General features: G+C 41.5%; 3 protein-coding genes across 3 annotated transcripts; all 3 read right to left on the bottom strand.

The window, feature by feature from the left end:
- Positions 1 to 78: 78 nt before the first annotated feature.
- On the bottom strand, positions 79 to 4,412 carry LOC129178339 (gastrula zinc finger protein XlCGF57.1-like). The gene is made up of 2 exons (XM_054770479.1): positions 3,919 to 4,412; positions 79 to 2,140 (listed from the first exon to the last, which is right to left on the bottom strand). The coding sequence occupies exons 1-2, from the start codon at positions 4,088 to 4,090 to the stop codon at positions 342 to 344; spliced, it is 1,971 nt and encodes a 656-aa protein (XP_054626454.1). The 5' UTR covers positions 4,091 to 4,412; the 3' UTR covers positions 79 to 341.
- Positions 4,413 to 4,875: 463 nt separating this feature from the next.
- LOC129178341 (gastrula zinc finger protein XlCGF57.1-like) lies at positions 4,876 to 8,611 on the bottom strand. The gene is made up of 2 exons (XM_054770481.1): positions 8,204 to 8,611; positions 4,876 to 6,655 (listed from the first exon to the last, which is right to left on the bottom strand). Exons 1-2 carry the CDS (start codon positions 8,325 to 8,327, stop codon positions 5,061 to 5,063), a joined length of 1,719 nt encoding a protein of 572 aa, XP_054626456.1. The 5' UTR covers positions 8,328 to 8,611; the 3' UTR covers positions 4,876 to 5,060.
- A 2,981-nt stretch (positions 8,612 to 11,592) lies between these two features.
- Positions 11,593 to 18,010, bottom strand: LOC129178340 (gastrula zinc finger protein XlCGF57.1-like). The gene is made up of 2 exons (XM_054770480.1): positions 17,648 to 18,010; positions 11,593 to 13,349 (listed from the first exon to the last, which is right to left on the bottom strand). Exons 1-2 carry the CDS (start codon positions 17,850 to 17,852, stop codon positions 11,734 to 11,736), a joined length of 1,821 nt encoding a protein of 606 aa, XP_054626455.1. The 5' UTR covers positions 17,853 to 18,010; the 3' UTR covers positions 11,593 to 11,733.
- Between the last annotated feature and the right edge of the window lie 1,077 nt (positions 18,011 to 19,087).

Genomic DNA, 19,087 nt, shown 5'->3' with positions numbered 1-19,087 from the left:
ATGCTTATCTGATGGTATCTTACGCCAGGGTCACAAGTCAGAGTATGGACACAGAGATAGTTCTCAGGTCACTTCATGAGTTTAATAAAGGTTAAATACCCGGTATGTACATGTGTGTGTGGTCTAAAGGGAACAACTGCAGAACAATCAAAATGACAGTCATCCCCATTTGTGTGTGTGTGTGTGTGTGTGTGGGGGGGGAATTAAGTTCATTTCCACACAAAGAGGGACTTTGCTATTAATTACAATTCATCTTATCAGTCTTTAAAACATTATGAAGTATATGCCAATTGCCATCATAAAACTGAAGCAGCAGACATGGAAATTAAAAGCCTACAGCTTCATTTACTGCTGCTGTTCTCACGAGCACAATTGTGATTGTTAAGCTGGTACTTATAAGAGAATCTTTCGCCACACACACTGCAACTAAACACTTTCTCTCCAGTGTGTATTCTCATGTGTCTTTTCAAAGACTGAGTATGGCTAAATGCTACACCACACACTGAACAGGTTGGTTCCTCTCCAGTGTGTGCTGTCATGTGGTTTTTCAAATCGCCTTTATATGCAAAACCTTTACCACACACTGAACAGGAATATGGTTTTTCTCCGGTGTGTCTTCTCAGGTGTGTTGTCAAATTACCCTTTTGTGCAAAATTTACACCACACACTGAACAAGAATATGGTTTCTCTCCAGTGTGTGTTCTCATGTGTGTTTTCAAAGATTGAGTATGGCTAAATGCTACACCACACACTGAACAGGATGGTCCCTGTCCAGTGTGTGTTGTCATGTGTTTTTTCAAACCACCCTTATATGCAAAACCATCACCACATACTGAACAGGAATATGGCTTTTCTCCAGTGTGTCTTCTCAGGTGGGTAGTCAAATTAGATTTGATTGCAAAACTTAAACCACACAATGAACAGGAATATGGTTTCTCTCCAGTGTGTGTTGTCATGTGGTTTTTCAAATCACCTTTACATGCAAAACCTTTACCACAGACTGAACAGGAATATGGTTTTTCTCCAGTGTGTCTTCTCAGGTGTGTTTTCAAATAATATTTTTCTACAAAACGTATACCACACACTGAACAGGAATATGGTTTTTCTCCAGTGTGTGTTCTTGCGTGTAATTTCAAAACACCTTTTCGGGAAAAACCTTTACCACAAACTGAACAGGAATATGGTTTTTCTCCGGTGTGTCTTCTCAGGTGTATTGTCAAATTTCTGTTTTGTGTGAAACCTTTACCACACACCGAACAGGAATATGGTTTTTCTCCACTGTGCGTTGTCATGTGTCTTTTCAAATTATCTTTTCGTGCCAAACTTATACCACACACTGTACAGGAATATGGTTTTTCCCCAGTGTGTTTTCTCACGTGTAATTTCAAACCACTTTGTCGTGCAAAACCTTTACCACACACTGGACAGGAAAACGGTTTCTCTCCAGTGTGTGATCTAGCATGCACGGTCAAACTTTGCTTTCGAGAGAATCTTTTACCACAAACTGAGCACATGAATGGTTTTTCACCTGCGTGACTTCTCATGTGTGCTTTCAGATTACAATGGTGTTTAAAAGTTTTCCCACATTGAGAGCATTTAAAGCGTGTGTTGTCAGTGTGACATGTCATATCATCTTTAGAGTCTTCATCATCAGTGTCAGGAGAGTGTGACGTTGTGTCGTCACTATCTGATAGTGGAGCTAAGAGGTTGTCTGCTTGTGATCCTCCACAGTGGTCTCCATCAGCCTCTGTTGTCATGTGTTGAGTTGAGCTGCTGCTTGGAGGCTCCACCTCTCTCTTCTCCTCACTTTCACCTTTGTCTTCATCATCTTCACTCTTCACATGGACACCAATCACTGGGAACTCCAATCCTTCAAGATGCTCTCCCTCCTGACTGATGCTGTAATCCTCCTCTTCCTCTTTAATGTGGCAGAGCTGTGGCTCCTCCACTTTAATGTGGGAAGGCTGTATCTCCTCTTCATTTTTAACATGGGGGGGCTGTTTCTCCTCCTCTTCATCTTTAACATTGAAAGACTGTGGCTCCTCCTCTTCCTCTTTAATGTGAGGGCGGTGTGGCACCTCCTGCTCCATCCTAGAGCTCCACTCCTGCTGCTCGGAGTGAAGATGTTCTTTGCTGACATCTGCAGGACACAGAAAGACAAACACATTCTTTCGAGAAATCCAGCTTTGCTTGGTCACATGAGGCATTGTCCTGCACCAGCATATGTTCTGACAATGTCTCATAAAAAAGAAAACAGCAAAAAAAGAGAAAGTCAAAGAAACTAGTGCGATAGCGTTATTGATCCATCTATTCCCATCACGCCTCAGTTGTGATAAAATTGTCACTATTAGAGACAAATTCAATCACTTCCTTCCGTTAATTGGTGCAAGTTTTTGGCATCTACAATTTCTTCCTCTAACTCATCAACTTGTTTATTAGATCCGATCACTACATGTTTGCTTAAAGATGCTCTACCACTGGTTGGCACTGCTGGACTCAACATGATCAATATGTCAATAAAAAACAATATGTCAATCTGCACCACAGTCATTTCAAGTGTCAAACCTTTTCTATAAATCCCAACACAAAAGTAGCAAGAGACAACAGAAAAGAGACCATGAATCATAACGTGGCTTAAAAACAAATCAGAACATTTCTAAAGCTAAATGGGAAAACAGACTTAATAAAAACAGGAAGTATTTTCAAGCATCATTCTTGAATGTACAGCCGGGTGTGGAAATATCTCATCTCATCTCCGGCTCCACCATTTGCTTCTGCACCAGCACCACCAGTCCAAACGCCTGAGGTCAATGTATACTTCCTGCCACCAAAAGCAAATCAAGCTCCTCAAACAAGGAAGCAACCTCAAATGAAACAAAGCAACATACCAAAGAGGAGGTTCCAACCACAGGCCTATCTTGGAGCCTGTTGGGGACGCCAACAGCCTGGACACATTCACCAGCACTGTCCAGCCAAACCATGGCCAGCTTCTACTGGGGTCGAGGGAGAGCTCACAGTTCCCCGGTGGAATGGCGAACTTCAGACGGCCCTTTACATGTGCCTTCTTGAGCAGGGGGGCATTGCGTGTACTGATTTCAATCCATGACGGAGTAGTGCGTTACCAACTGTTTCTTTTGTAACTGTGGTTCCCACTGCCTTCAGTTTTTTAAGCAGTTCCTCCTTTTGGTTCTGGGATGATTCATCATTGTTTGCATGATCAGGGACACCCCACAAGGCAAGATCTTGCGTGCGGGCTCAGACCGAGGGTGGTTGGCGTTGGTGTGGTGCGTCTTCCATTTCCTGAAAACTCCACATAAAGTTGATATTTTCTCTCCAAGATGCTTTTCCATTCTCTTGTAGCCCATCCCAGCATTGTTCTGGTCAACAATCTCGTTCCTGTTCTTCTTAGACAGCTCTTTGGTCTTGCCCATGGTGGATGATGTTGGAATCTGGTTGTTTGGATGTGTACAGGTGTCTTTTATGCAGGTAAGGAGGTGAGGCAGGTTTGATGGAGTTAATTCATTGGAATTAGGGGCACGCCTTAAAGAAAGACTTAAAGGCCTTAAAGGCTTGTGGGAGCCAGAACACTTATTTTTCCCCATAAGATGGTTCTCAATTTTTAGAAATTCAATTGATGTGATTTTCTGCAATTTTGGGGTGGATTCCGTCTCTCCCTGTTAGACTGTACATATGGTTAAAATTATAGATTGTTGCATTTTTTGTAAGTGTTCAAATTTGCAAAATCAGCTAAGGGTTAAACAGCACTCCCAATGTATCTTCCAAAGTGTTCACCAACAAAATGAAAACTGAAAGTGTGGTCTGAACATAAAGAAAATGGACCTCAACGGAGAAAAGCTTTCTATGAGTAGTGTTAATGAAGTCATAGAGAGGTGATAAACAAGTCAGAGGACGACTAACCTGCTCTGTGTAACACAAATTGAGGCTTCTTGAAAACAGCGTCCAGTAGTTGACGTTGTCTCTCTTTTCTTCGAGAAAGTTCCGCCTCGTCCTCTGCTATCGTTCTTTTCACCACCGCCGATTTTGATTCAACAGCCGCAGCTAGTCGCCGATTCACCAACGCTCTCAGCATTTATCCTTAACACATTTTCACAAAAAATATGTAGCGACATCACAACGCACGCGACAAGAATCTCGTCGCCTTGCTAGCTTCATGATTTCGTTGCAATCTTTCTTACAATAGTTCAAAATGGCGACCGACTCATGCGCAGTATGTGTTCTTAACTTCCGCTCTCTTTGGTACCAGCTAGCCGGCCAACTTAACATGAGAGAAATTGATCGTGGACGAAGAATGGATGTGTTGAATATTATTCTTTGACATGATAGAAATGTCTACGTAATTAAAAAAAAACACGATCATAGCGACTAAACGACACCGTCTTGCGATAACTTCCCCTTTGACGTACTTCCGCCAGACAAGAAACAGATAGTATATTCTAGCATTACTGCCTCGCTCAGGTGAGGAAGTATAATTACACTCAAAACCTATATCTTCTGGTTTTGTGGTCACTTTCAGGAAATGTAGGATGTCCTGGATATTATTCCTTAAATAATTCAACAGTATGACTGATGTACCTTACTGTCTCCAGGACTCCATAGTGTTCATTGTTGTTAGCCACACCCCCTCCTCCCTGCCCAAGAGCGATGAAAGTAAGAGGTTGTGCACATTTTTTTTGTCCATCCTCGTACACGACGTTCTCATTAAACATGTTTGTGCAGCAAGTAAAATATTTTGTTGAACTTTTCTTGGGTTCAGCAAATGTGCTTCTAAACGAGGCACGCCGAAAGTGCTCACATGATGGCCTCAAAGCTAGAATGCTATGACCCCTCCCTTCAACTTTCTCCTACAACGACAGTATTTGACGTTTATTGTTATGCAAATTTGGCGGCGATAGAGAAGACAAAATAAGACAGAGTGGGGAATGCGGGGACACGAGAGGGACAATACAGAGAGAGAGACAACATCAGCAACAACAAAACAGAAACAAACAACTTTCAAAGTCAAAGCTGTCAAGGTCTGAACAGTTTAAAGTCCTGCAGCTTCATTTACTGCTGCTGTTCTCACCAGCACACGTGTGATTGTTAAGCTGGTACTTATAAGAGAATCTTTCACCACACACACTGCAACTAAACACTTTCTCTCCAGTGTGCGTTCTCATGTGTTTATTCAAATTACCTTTTTGTGTAAAACCTATTCCACAAACCAAACAGGAATATGGTTTCTCTCCTGTGTGTGTTCTCATGTGTGTTTTCAAATCACCTTTATATGTAAAACCTTTACCACACACTGAACAGGAATATGGTTTTTCTCCAGTGCGTCTTCTCATGTGTGTTGTCAAAGCAGGTTTTTGTGCAAAACCTTTGCCACCCACTGAACAAGAATATGGTTTCTCTCCAGTGTGCGTTCTCATGTGTGTTTTCAAATCAACTTTATATGCAAAACCTACACCACACACTGAACAAGAATATGGTTTCTCTCCAGTATGTGTTGTGTGTTTTCTCAAATCACCTTGTTGTGCAAAACCTTTAACCCACACTGAACAGGAATATGGATTCTCTCCAGAGTGTGCTGTCATGTGTCTTTTCAAATTTGCTTTTTTTGCAAAATCTTTACCACACACTGAACAGGAATATGGTTTTTCGCCAGTGTGTGTTCTCAGGTGTACTGTCAAATTAGGTTTTCGTGCAAAACGTATGCCACACACTGAACAGGAATGTGGTTTCTCTCCAGTGTGTGTTGTCATGTGTTTTTTCAAGTCACCTTTACATGCAAAACCTTTACCACACACTGAACAGGAATATGGTTTTTCTCCAGTGTGTGTTCTCATGTGTGTTCTCAAATGGTGTTTTTGTGCAAAACCTTTACCACACACTGAACAGGAAAAAGGTTTCTCTCCCGTGTGCAATCTAGTATGTCGTGTCAAACTTTCCTTCCGAGAGAATCTTTTATCACAGACTGAGCACATGAATGCTTTTTCACCTGTGTGACTTCTCATGTGTGTTTTCAGATTACTACGGCGATTGAAAGTTTTTCCACAGTGAGAGCATTTAAAGTGTGTGTTGTCAGTGTGACATGTCATATCAGCTTTAGAGTCTTCATCATCAGTGTCAGGAGAGTGTGACGTTGTGTCGTCACTATCTGATAGTGGAGCTAAGAGGTTGTCTGCTTGTGATCCTCCACAGTGGTCTCTATCAGCTTCTGTTGTCATGTGTTGAGTTGAGCTGCTGCTTGGAGGCTCCACCTCTCTCTTCTCCTCACTTTCACCTTTGTCTTCATCATCTTCACTCTTCACAGGGACACCAATCACTGGGAACTCCAATCCTTCAAGATGCTCTCCCTCCTGACTGATGCTGTGCTTCTCCTCTTCCTCTTTACCATGGGGGGGCAGTGGCTCCTCTTCTTCATCTTTAATGTTAGGGGGGTGTGGCACCTCCGCTTCATCTTTAACATGGAGGTTCAGTGGTTCCTCCTCTTCCTCTTTAATGTGAGGGGGGTGTGGCACCTCGGCTTCATCTTTAACATGGAGGGGCTGTGGCTCTTCCTCTTCCTCTTTAATGTGATGGGGGTGTGGCACCTCCTGCTCCATCCTGGAGCTCCACTGCTGCTGCTCAGGGTGAAGATGTTCTTTGCTGACATCTGCAGGACACAGAAAGACAAACACATTCTATAGAGAATCCAGCTTTGCTTGGTCACATGAGTCTTTGTTCTGCACAAAAATAAGTAACTCAAAGAAACAAGCTCTGTGGTACAATTCCTAAACTCGGGAGCATAGATCAGAACATAAATCAGAAAAACTAGAGGAAACCGCTTCTACCAATTTGTTAGAAAAGCATTTAGCCTGGAAAGAGTTCATGTCTTAGAATGTACAGAAGGGTCTTCAGTCATGCCGGAGTCATGTATTACTCATCTTTAATTAAAAATGACTTTCTCTTCGTGTTGTAGACCAATATCCAACCTTCCTTTTCTGTGCAAGATTCGAGAGAAAGCAGTTGCATGATTTTACAACAGGGTCGGCCATTACGTGGATCGTAGTTTGGGTTCATCGCATAAACGTCACTTTGTAGACGTCAAATGACATCAGTCAGCTGACATTAAGCTCCCCTCCTGATTCGCTGTTGCGCCACCGTGGCAAAGATTACAAAGAGACGTCTCAAGCTACACATGGAGATGCAACTTTCATCTTTATTATTCTGTTTACGGATAAACCAACTCAGCGGTAAGATGCCTGTATCTATAACAAAAGTTACCTGTTCACTTGTAGCGGCCAGTTACTGTATGTAGAAAAAAAGTCATTTGTTTGATGGCTTTGCTTCGTGTCCTGAACTCCACTATAGAAATACGTGTTTTCTACACTACCGTTTGTTACATTATTATTTCATCATGAATTGGAAAATGTGCCCATTGCTGAAAGTGTTTTAATATGTTGCCTTGACTTCGGCTGCATTGTCTTTTGCATCATCATTTTCATTTCTTGTATATCCGTAATGTTTGTTAGCAAATGCTACCTGGACGTAATACATGAACTGTGTGTCTAATGAACGCTACGTAGCTATTTTGACTGACATACTCGGGTTATCCACAAAACTATTGAGGAATTATGGGTAAGTATCCTTATTTCCATATTGAATTGAATTTTGAATTATTGAATACCTGTAAACATTGAACCTGAGAATGGGAAAGACTAATCATTAATATTTAGTATAGTAGTTTCAAAGTTTACCTGTTAGATGTTATACGTATATGGTATGTTTTATAGTAACAGACAGATCATGTGGATTTGTAACTTTCATGCTGAAAACGTGATATACAAGTACAACGTACATAAATACTCCTTTTTATATCGTACAGCATGAGTCTTCATTCCTTCTCATAACTGGAGATTAATGAACACGTAACGGGGTGGGCCGGGGGGTGACATTGGCTTAATTCATTTTCTAAAGTGGTCCTTTTGACCTTTCGTAGGTCGCGGAGAATTTCAACTCCAACACGTGGAATAAAAGATGGCTACCACCGAAACTCACGCAAGCCGTGTAATCATTATTTGACATGGTGTCAGAAGTCTAAGAAACAAACAAGTAAATAAAGAAAGAGGAGGTGATGAGAAGATAAAGAAAATGGACCTTCCCGGAGAAAAGCCTTCTATGAGTAGTGTTAATGAAGTCAACATGTGAGAGGACGACCAACCTGCTCTGTGTAACACAACTCGAAGCTTCTTGATAGCAGCGTCCAGTGGTTGATGTTGTCGCTCGTTCTCCTCTTTTGTTCGAGAAAGTTCCTCCTCGTACTCTGCTATCGTTCTTTCGCACATTTTCACACAATCGCGACACTTTGCACTCACACTTGAGCTCTGCTTAGCGACGTGCTGATCACTTCTGATGTCTCTTTGTAGGCATGTGGCAAGCTAAGCTAACTGTTCTCACTCCCGCGTCTCTTTGGTATCAGGCTAACCTACCCTGAGAGGACCTGATCCTGGACGAAGAATGGATGTGTTGAATATTATTCTGGTGGAAACGTGTACGCAATAAAACAGACGATGAACTGAATCATAGAGACTGAACAACACCGTCTTGCTATAACGTCCCCTTTAATGTACTTCCGCCAACCAAGAAATAGATACGATACGCTGGCTTTACCGCCTCCCTCAGGCGAGGAAGTGTAATTACACTCGAAACCATTTTTAAGTTGCAAACTGCACCCAGTAGTACAGAACATTACATACAGAATAATATTATGTAAATCAATAATGCAGTCTTACAGAACAGTATCGATAGAAACATGACAAAAAGTAAAAAGTATAAACATGTGCGACGGATTACACTGTAAGAAATGAAAAAAAACATCACTTCAGCTTGTCTTTGATATGAGTTGTGTTAATAACGTTCTCCATGTATGAAAAGTTCTCATTGCCTTTCTTTTTTAATGATGCATTTCAGTGAATCATATAATATTTTGAGTTCAGAAGAAAACCCTTGAATGTTTGGTTTACATGACTTTACTCTGGAAAGTCATGAGGATTCTTAACAGTAAATCTGATTGCTTGTCTGTCGCATGAATGAACAGAATTTCAGAGACACTGGGCAACCTTGTCTAATACCTCGTTTAAGTTCAAATCTTTAGGAGGAACCTTCAGATAGAGCAACGCTGCTATTAATGCCTTGACATATAATTTAGACCATTTCTTTAAAGCCACCTCCAAACCCAAAGTGAGGTTTATATATCAACTCATGCTCTACAGTAGGGGTGTCCAAACCTTTTCCAGCGAGGGCCAAAAACTAAAAAATGAAAGGATGCAAGGGCCATTTTGATATTTTGAAAAGCAAAAAATAAAGTGAAAAAGTGTATCATCAGTATGAACTTTGCTTTTTTTTCTGACCATTTTTCTTCTTTTTTCCCAAAATATTTCTTTCTTTCTTCTTAAATAACCTAAATTTTTGAATTTTCTTCTCACAATATTATGACTTTCTTCCCATGGCATTCTAACTTTCCCCCAACCTAATTTTAAAAAATGACATATTTATTTTGTTTTGTTTGTTTCTGATCATTTTTTTTTCCCAAAAACGTATTTTGTCTTTAATATTTCAGCTCTATGCTACAAGTTAAAATTGCTAAATTAGCTAAAATTGCGACATTTTTTTCTCATTAGAATACAACATTTTTTCTGAATTTTTAAACTTTATTCTCGTAAAATTGCAGCTGTTTTTAACCATTTCTGCTACGTCAACATTCTTCTTGCAATTGTCAGCCAAGCCAAGCCAAGCATGGCTGCCGCTGGCCAATGACCTGCTCTGCTGGACTAATGCATTGCGGGTAAAAGTTAAAATAGCTCTTGCTTGTTATTTTAAACTCATATTTGGTACTTGTCTTGTAGCCTATATTATTATTATTATTATTATTATTATTATTATTATTATTATTATTATTAGAGTGTTAATTTGCAGTGTGATGATTTTAGTGTTTTTTGAGAGATGACACAGTGAGTCACGCTGTTATATTGAGTAATGACCTCCTGCGATTTCAGATAGTGTGACGAGCTGTTTGAGGGTTCCCTTATTAACGACTGCTGCTGAAGAATCAGCGACTGACTTCTGAGCAGCACAGTGTTGAGGAGATGTTGCAAAATGAGGCATGGTCATAAAATAGCCGCACCGCTAGGTTGAAAGGTTAAGAACATTTTTTTCCGTGTATGATGCCCCCATCTGCAGTGTAGTCCATCAACAGTGACTTACCCCCCACTTGGTCCCCTGAGCCCAGCTTCGTTTGAATTTCGGTGATGAGAAGTTCCAGTTAGATATTAAGGTTACTTAAGTGAAGAGTTTGGCTTCAAAACAATATGCGTTTGAAAGAGTAATACATTTACATGACGAAAATGCCTCCTCAAAAAAGTCAGACCTCACAAATTGCTCGGTTTCAGCTGTCCACTGTTGTGTATGTGATGAAGACGGCTGCGACCCTTGCATCTTCATCCGCCGTCTAACACATAAGTAAACTAGATGACTGCGTCTTCATCTGCATCTTCATCACGCCATCGTTTATATGAGATATCAGTCTAACCCAGGGGTCACCAACGTTTTTCCTTGTGAGAGATACTTTTACAAAATGAAAATGGCCAAGAGCTACTCATTTTTGTAACATTTATTTTCAGAGCTTATTTTAAACCCAAACAAAGCAAATATGCTTGTTTTACCAGAACATGAACAAAATGCTGGTGTCCACAACCCACATGTTGTATTTCAGAATGCATTTCTTTCTACTGTTCTTTCATTATTAACTGAAAACCTGAATGAAAAGCAGGCTTGCGGGCACCTCATGTGGTCGTGGGGGGCTACCTGGTGCCCGCGGGCACCACGTTGGTGACCCCTGGTCTAACCCCTCTATTTTGCATGAACTGCCTTCCGGCAAAGACTCTCAATTACCAGTACTTCTTTCTCTTCTGCTCTTTTGCGCTAGACAGTCTGTTAGTGTCCTGTACAATAACCGCTAACAAATTAAACAATAAATCCTCAATTTTCCTGAGTTTGCCATTCATTTTTTTTGTTGAAGCCATCATGTCAAGTTTTCCTTTATTTTACTGTTTTACACCACATCAGTGGTTTCCCCACTTCAGTGAAATGATTGAATGATTGTTTATTGTCTCTTTTTGGTACAGCCTATTGTAGACGGTCCCTATGCACCGGTCTCACTGCTGGCTGCTCATGGAGATCAATATAAGTCACACTGAATATACTGATCAGGGACAGTCCAGATGCTTGCTGGACATTCTTTGGTGTCCTGATGCCTTCTTCACAACTGAACCTGTCTCCTTGAAGTTCTTAATGGCCTGATACATGGTGGGTTTACTTGCAATCTTACAAGCTGCAATATCCTTGCCCATGAAGCCCTTTTTGTGCCTGCACCTGTTCCCTTGCAGGTGACCATGGTTAACAGAGTGTGCTAGAGTGGCTGACTCTGGATGCGGAATGCTGAACTGATGGTATCTTAGGACAGGGATGCCAGTCAGAGAATAGGGACAAATAGATAGTTGTCAGGCAACTTTAATGAGTTTAATACAGGTTAAATACCTGGTATGTACATGTGTGTGTGGTCTGAAGGGAACCTTTCCGTACGAAGATTTTATATTTTATGATCAAGATTTTGTTACACACAACACAACACACAATATATGTGCTGGTAAAGTCGAAGTTATCAAAGTCTTAACAGTTTAAAGTCCTGCAGCTTCATTTGCTGCTGCTGTTCTCACCAGCACACTTGTGGTTGTTAAGCTGGTACTTATAAGAGAATCTTTCATCACACACACTGCAACTCAACACTTTCTCACCAGTGTGTGTTGTCAAGTGTCTTTTCAAATTACCTTTCTGTGCAAAACCTTTACCGCACACTGAACAGGAATATGGTTTCTCTCCAGTGTGTGTTCTCATGTGTGTTTTCAAATCACGTTTATTTGCAATACCTCTACCACACACTGAACAGGAATATGGTTTCTCTCCAGTGTGCGTTCTCATGTGTGTTTTCAAATCATGTTTATTTGCAATACCTTTACCACACACTGAACAGGAATATGTTTTTTCTACAGTGTGTGTTTTCATGTGTTTTTTCAAGTCACCTTTACATGCAAAACCTTTACCACACACTGAACAGGAGTATGGTTTTTCTGCAGTGTGTCTTTTCAGGTGTGTTGTCAAATAATATTTTTCTGCAAAACTTTTACCACACACTGAACAGGAATATGGTTTCTCTCCAGTGTGTCTTCTCATGTGTGTTGTCAAATTAGGTTTTCCCGCAAAACTTATGCCACACACTGAACAGGAATATGGTTTTTCTCCAGTGTGTGTTCTAATGTGAATTTTCAAATAAAAGTTGTCTGCAAAACTTATACCACACACTGCACAGGAAAATGGTTTTTCTCCAGTGTGTCTTCTCCGGTGTATTGTCAAATTAGAATTTCGTGCAAAACCTTTACCACACACTGAACAAGAAAATGGTTTCTCTCCAGTGTGTGTTCTCATATGTATTTTCAAATCAGCTTTTTGTGCAAAACCTTTACCACACACTGAACAAGAATGTGGTTTCTCTCCAGTGTGTGTTGTCATGTGTCTTTTCAACTTATCTTTTTTGGAAAAACCTTTACCACACACTGAACAGGAAAAGGGTTTCTCTCTAGTGTGCAATCTAGAATGTACTGTAAAATTTTCCTTCCAAGAGAAGAGAATTTTCTTTCCAGCTGAGCACATGAATGGTTTTTCACCTGTGTGACTTCTCATGTGTCTTTTCAGATAACTACGGCGATTAAAAGTTTTCCCACATTGAGAGCATTTCAAGTGTGTGTTGTCAGTGTGACATGTCATATCAGCTTTAGAGTCTTCATCATCAGTGTCAGGAGAGTGTGACGTTGTGTCGTCACTATCTGATAGTGGAGCTAAGAGGTTGTCTGCTTGTGATCCTCCACAGTGGTCTCCATCAGCTTCTGTTGTCATGTGTTGAGTTGAGCTGCTGCTTGGAGGCTCCACCTCTCTCTTCTCCTCACTTTCATCTTTGTCTTCATCATCTTCACTCTTCACAGGGACAACGATCACTGGGAACTCCTCCAAGCCTTCAAGATGCTCTCCCTCCTGACTGATGCTGTGATCCTCCTCTTCCTCTTTAATGTGAAGGGGCCGTGGCTTCTCCTCTTCCTCTTTAATGTGGGGGGGCTGCAGCTCCTCCTCTTCCTCTTTAAGGTGGAGAGGCTGTGGCTCCTCATCTTCATCTTTAATGTGAGGGTGGCGTGGCACCTCCTGCTCCATCCTCGAGCTCCACTCCTGCTGCTCAGGGTGAAGATGTTCTTTGCTGACATCTGCAGGACACAGAAAGACAAACACATTCTTTAGAGAATCCAGCTTTGCTTGGTCACATGAGTCATTGTTCTGCACAAAAATGAGTAACTCAAAGAAACAAGCTCAATTCCTAAACTTGGGAGCATAGATCAGACTATACATCAGAAAAACGCAAGAGGAAACCGAGTTGTACCTATTCGTTAGAAATTATTCAGCCTGGAAAAAGTTAATGTTTAAAAATATACAAAAAGGTCCTCAGTAATGCCGGAGTAATGTGTTACTCATCTTTAATTAAAAATGAATTTCTCTTAGTGTTGTAGCCAGGCCAAGAAAGTTTTTATTTCTGTCACTCTCAGTTGTGACAAAATTGATCAAATTGTCACTAACAGAGAAAAATTAAATCACCTCCTTCCGTTAATTGGCATAATTCACTCCTCAAGTGTGGTGCCTTTAGATGAAAGGGTAATGATAGGTGGCCACAGTTTTTGGCATCTACAATTTCTTCCTCTAACTCAACTTGTTTATTAGATCACTACTTGTTTGCTTGAAGATGCTCTACTAATGGTTGGCACTGCTGTACTCAACATGATCAATATGTCAATACAAATTGATGTCAATATGCACCATAGTCATTTCAAGTGACATCAAACCTCTTCTTGAAAAAGACCACCTTGATCAAGATGTCTTAGCTAATTACAGACCAATATCCAACCTTCCTTTTCTCTCCAAGATTCGAGAGAAAGCAGTTGCACGACTTTAAAACAGGGTGCCCATTACGTGGACTGCATAGGTAGTTTGAGTCAATCACATTAATTTCACTTTGTAGATGTCAGATGACATCAGTCAGCTGACATTAAGCTCCCCTCCTGATTCGCTTTTGCGCCACCGCGGCAAAGATTACGTGGTGAAGAGATGTCTCAAGCTACACACAGAGATGCAACTTTCATCTTCAATATTATGATTACGGATAAACTAACTCAGCGGTAAGATGCCTGTATCTTTAAGAAAGGTTATCCGTTCACTTGTAGCAGCTAGTTATGTAAAAAAAAAAAGTGAACTGTTTGATGGCTTTGCTTCGCGTCCTGAACTCCACTATAGAAATACGTGTTTTCTACACTTCCGTTTGTTGTAAAATGTATCCATTCAGTATGGATGGTCAGGAAATGAGCTAAATAAAATATGTAAAAAACATGGCCATATGTGGGCAGCACACAATCAAAGTTTATTCAACTTTTGGAATCTATCGTTGCCCAATTTATTTATTTATTTTTTAAATCATTAATCTCTGTTTGTTTTCAGCACACTATTCCTGCTATTGCTATTACAATTACTATTGTATTAACAACTAGAAAAACACTTAAAAAAAACCACAATATTTCCCCCCATATTGTGATGTACATCATAAATATTAGTCCTACATTTATGTTATCTCCATAATAAAAACCCTTGACCACAAAAACATACCATTAGCAATTGGATCCATAATGTTATCAATATTACTTCAGTAGTGGAGGAAAAAATGTATTTACTGAGTTGGTAAATAATTATTACAAGTAGATTTTAGAATAACTGTTTGCATTGATGTCTATTACTGGAATTATTGTTGAGTGCCTTACAATAAGTATAGTACAGATATAACTCTTTAATCAATTAATCTAATAAATTGGCGAATGATTACAAGTAGTTTATAGAAATAATGCTTTGTTAAATAATTAGCGGAGTAGATGAACAACTGTTTAAGTGAGTCAAAGGTTAAACAAAAACAGTGTGGTCACCTGCCAGGTGCCAGTGCACCTGCCAGGGTCATTAGTCAGATATGGTCCAGAATGTAGTCAAAACAGACAGACACTGGCCTCAGCCTTGAGATAGGCTGAGGAAAAGAATGTTTTGTTTATGTCAACAACTACAGTAAGTGTTATCGGGTCAGCAAAGAAGCCGGCTATCATCTGCTGGCGTCACAAGCTTTGTCAAGGAATTCAGGAGAAAGTTATTTTTTGGGGGGGACTGAGGGCAATACTCTGAGCAAACAAGTATAAAAACGACAGATGGGACAATCGATGGGATCTCGCTCTCATTCGAGCGGGTGATCGGGTAACAGGTGGATGAGACGGGGTCCAGAGCTTTGTAGACTGCAAAAGATTTTCTGTCTGATTTATTTTTCAATTATGCTGTCTGACTTATTCTTCAATACATTTTGTATATCTAATCCGGTGTGTGAGTCTTCTTTCATTCTCATAACTGGAGATTAAAGAATACGGAAGGGGGACGTGAAATTGGCTTTGTTAATTTTTTAAAGTGGTCCTTTGAGGTTCCAGGGAATTTCATCTCCAACAGTAGTTATTCACAAAAATCACATTTTCCGGAATGGCTGTTTTCTTTTGGATCTAGCGCCATAACTTTTGAAGATACAACCAATCAGTTGACACTCTCCAGATCCCACAGTGTCTTGGCTTTATACGTATAATGGTGTTTGTTGCATGTTTATAGAATTCCATCCAACCATTTTCTACCGCTTATCCGAGATCGGGTCGCGGGGGCAACAGCCTAAGCAGGGAGGCACAGATTTTCCTCTCCCCGGCCACTTCGACCAGCTCCTCCCGGCGGATCCCGAGGCGTTCCCAGGCCAGTTGGGAAACATAGTCTCTCCAACGTGTCCTGGGTCTTCCCCGAGGCCTTCTACCAGTCGGAGTTGCGCTGAACACCTCCCCGGGGAGGCGTCCGGGAGGCATCCTGACCATATGCCTAAGCCACCTCATCTGGCTCCTCTCAATGCGGAGGAGTAGCGGTTCTACTCCGAGTCTCTCCCGGATGACAGTGTTTCTCACCTTATCTCTAAGGGAGAGCCCGGCCACCCTACAGAGAAAACTCATTTTGGCCGCTTGTACGTCTTGTCGTTTCGGTCACTACCCAAAGCTCATGACCATAGGTGAGGGTAGGAACGTAGATCGACCGGTAAATTGAGAGCTTTGCCTTTTGGTTTAGCTCTCTCTTCACCACAACAGACCGTTGTAGAGTCCGCATCACTGCAGACGCCGCACCAATTCGCTTGTCGATCTCGCGTTCCATCCTTCCCTCACTCGTGAACAAGACCCCAAGGTACCCAAACTCCTCCACGTGGGGCAGGATCTCATCCCCGACCCAGAGATGGCATTCCACCCTTTTCCGGGCGAGAACCATGGACTCAGACTTGGAGGTGCTGATTCTCATCCCGGCTGCTTCACACTTGGCTGCGAACTGATCCAGTGAAAGTTGAAGTTCACGGCTCGATGAAGCCAGCAGGACCACATCATCTGCAAAAAGCAGAGACTCAATCCTGCAGCCACCAAACCCTGGCTGCGCCTAGAAATTCTGTCCATAAAAATAATCAACAGAATTGGTGACAAAGGGCAGCCTTGGCGGAGTCCAACCCTCACTGGAAACGGGTCCGACTTATCGCCAGCAATGCGAACCAAACTCTGACACTGGTCATGCAGGGAACGAACAGCCTGAATTAGCTGGTCCGATACCCCATACTCCCGGAGTACTTCCCACAGAATTCCTCGAGGAACACGGTCAAATGCCTTCTCCAAGTCCACAAAACCCATGTAGACTGGTTGGGCAAACTCCCATGGACCCTCGAGGACCCTGCTGAGAGTGTAGAGCTGGTCCACAGTTCCACGACCAAGAGGAAAACCACACTGCTCCTCCTGAATCCGAGATTCAACTATCCGGCGGATCCTCCTCTCCAAAACCCCTGAATAGACCTTATAGACCTTGTGATTCAACAATAGTTGGAACACACCCTCCGGTCCCCCTTCTTAAAAGGGGACCACCACCCCGGTGTGCCGTTGTATTTCTGTGACGAAATTTTCATATTCTGGATCATAGCATCTGGGATTATTCCATTATCTGGATCAACCATTTTTTCTCTACCGGTACTTCGGTCGCCAGCCATATACAGCACATATATACAAACAACCATTCACACTCGCCTTCATACCTTAGAGTCTCCAATTAACCTAACATGCATATTTTTGGAATGTGGGAGGAACCCGGAGTACCCGGAGAAAACATGGAACATGGAAGTTCCTCCACACAGAGAATCGAACCCACATCTTCCAGCTCTCCAGACTGTGACTTTGTCGCCAACATGCTAACCACTAGACCACCATCTCGTCTTGTCACCGTCACTCTTTGAACTCTCTCGCAATTTCAAAGAATCCAGACGGTGATCCGGATCACCCCCAAAATGTAATTGTGGTCTGGAGGGTAATGAGTTGATAGTTGGAGCCCATCAATCATGCATATGTGTCATTCCTTCCGGGTGAGAACTACTAACCTGCTCTGTGTACCACAACTTGAGGCTTCTTGAAAACAGCGTCCAGTAGTTGACGTTGTTGCTCGTTCTCCTCTTTTGTTCGAGAAAGTTCCTCGTACTCTGCTATCGTTCTTTCGCACATGTTCACACAATCACAACACTTTACATTCACACTTAATCTCTGTTTAGCGATGTGTTGATCACACCCGATGTCTCTTGTGAGCATCTAGCAAGCTGAGCTACCTCGAGAGGCTTCAAAGTTCACTTAGGTTAGCTTTTCATAACAGTAACAAATAATCCTCGCGAAAAATATGTACAGCGACAACACACGCGGTAACAACCCATTTCGTTGCAATCTTTCCTACAGTTGTCCAACATGGCGAACGACGCATGCGCAATATGTGTCTTAACTTCCGATCTCTTTGGTATCAGCTAGCAGGCTAACCCATAGTCTTGAGAGGACTTGCTTCTGGATGAAACACTGAGGTGCTCAGTATTATTCTTTGACATGATAGGAATGTGTACATAATTTTAAAACCACAATCATTGCGACGAAACAACACCGTCTTGCTATAGTTTCCCCTTTCATTTACTTCCGCCAGACAAGAAACAGAGAGTATATGCCTCATTACTGCCTCCCTCAGGTGAGGAGGTATAATTACATTCAAATATTTGAATATCTATATTTTCCGATATTGTGGTTACTTTCGGGAAGATGTCCTGGACGCTCTGTTTTTGCGAATATGTTCTTAAATAATTCAGCAGCATAACTGATGTACTTTACTAGCTCAAGGACTCCACGGCCTTCTTTGTTGTTGGCCACACCCCTTCTCACTGTCCAAGCGCGATGAAAACAATTGTTTTCACCCTCTTACACAATGTTCCCATTAAACATGTTTGTGTTGCAAGTGAAATATAATTTTGGTGAACTTGGGAAACGTTTATTGGGTTCAGCGAATGGTTCAACATCGCAAACCATACCTCTTCCCAACCGTGGCGACACAGACAAACAGCTACAACCCTTTTTTTTAATCAAAACGAGCCGTCTTCTGTGCAGTCTGACTTACATTGGATCTCTATGAGAAGCCGGCAGCTAGACCAAAGCGCAGGGACCGTCTACAAATGTGTTTTTGGTCTTCTGTGTTATGGCGGTTGGCATCAATGTTGCCAACTCCTGGAAGGCGATTGATGACGCAATTGGTTAGTTTGCATCTTTTTTGCATATCATGTTGTAAGAGATGTAGGAAAAAAACATAAGTAGGATGGATTAAAAAAGCGAGTAAAAACACCTTGATTATGTTTACAACAAATATACTTGAATATACAAAACAACAAGTTTGGGAAAATGGACTCTAACATAATTTAGGGCAATTTTTATTAGGTTGTTAATAAATTCACTTCTGTAACGTGTACTTTCAATAGAATCAGTCAGGAGTAGGACCACAGAACTCACCTCACTCA

Source organism: Dunckerocampus dactyliophorus, chromosome 3 (assembly GCF_027744805.1).
Source record: "Dunckerocampus dactyliophorus isolate RoL2022-P2 chromosome 3, RoL_Ddac_1.1, whole genome shotgun sequence".
NCBI classification, from domain to species: Eukaryota; Metazoa; Chordata; class Actinopteri; order Syngnathiformes; family Syngnathidae; genus Dunckerocampus; species Dunckerocampus dactyliophorus.
Note: the sequence above shows the minus strand (reverse complement) of the source record. Positions and strands in the feature narration are given on the sequence as shown.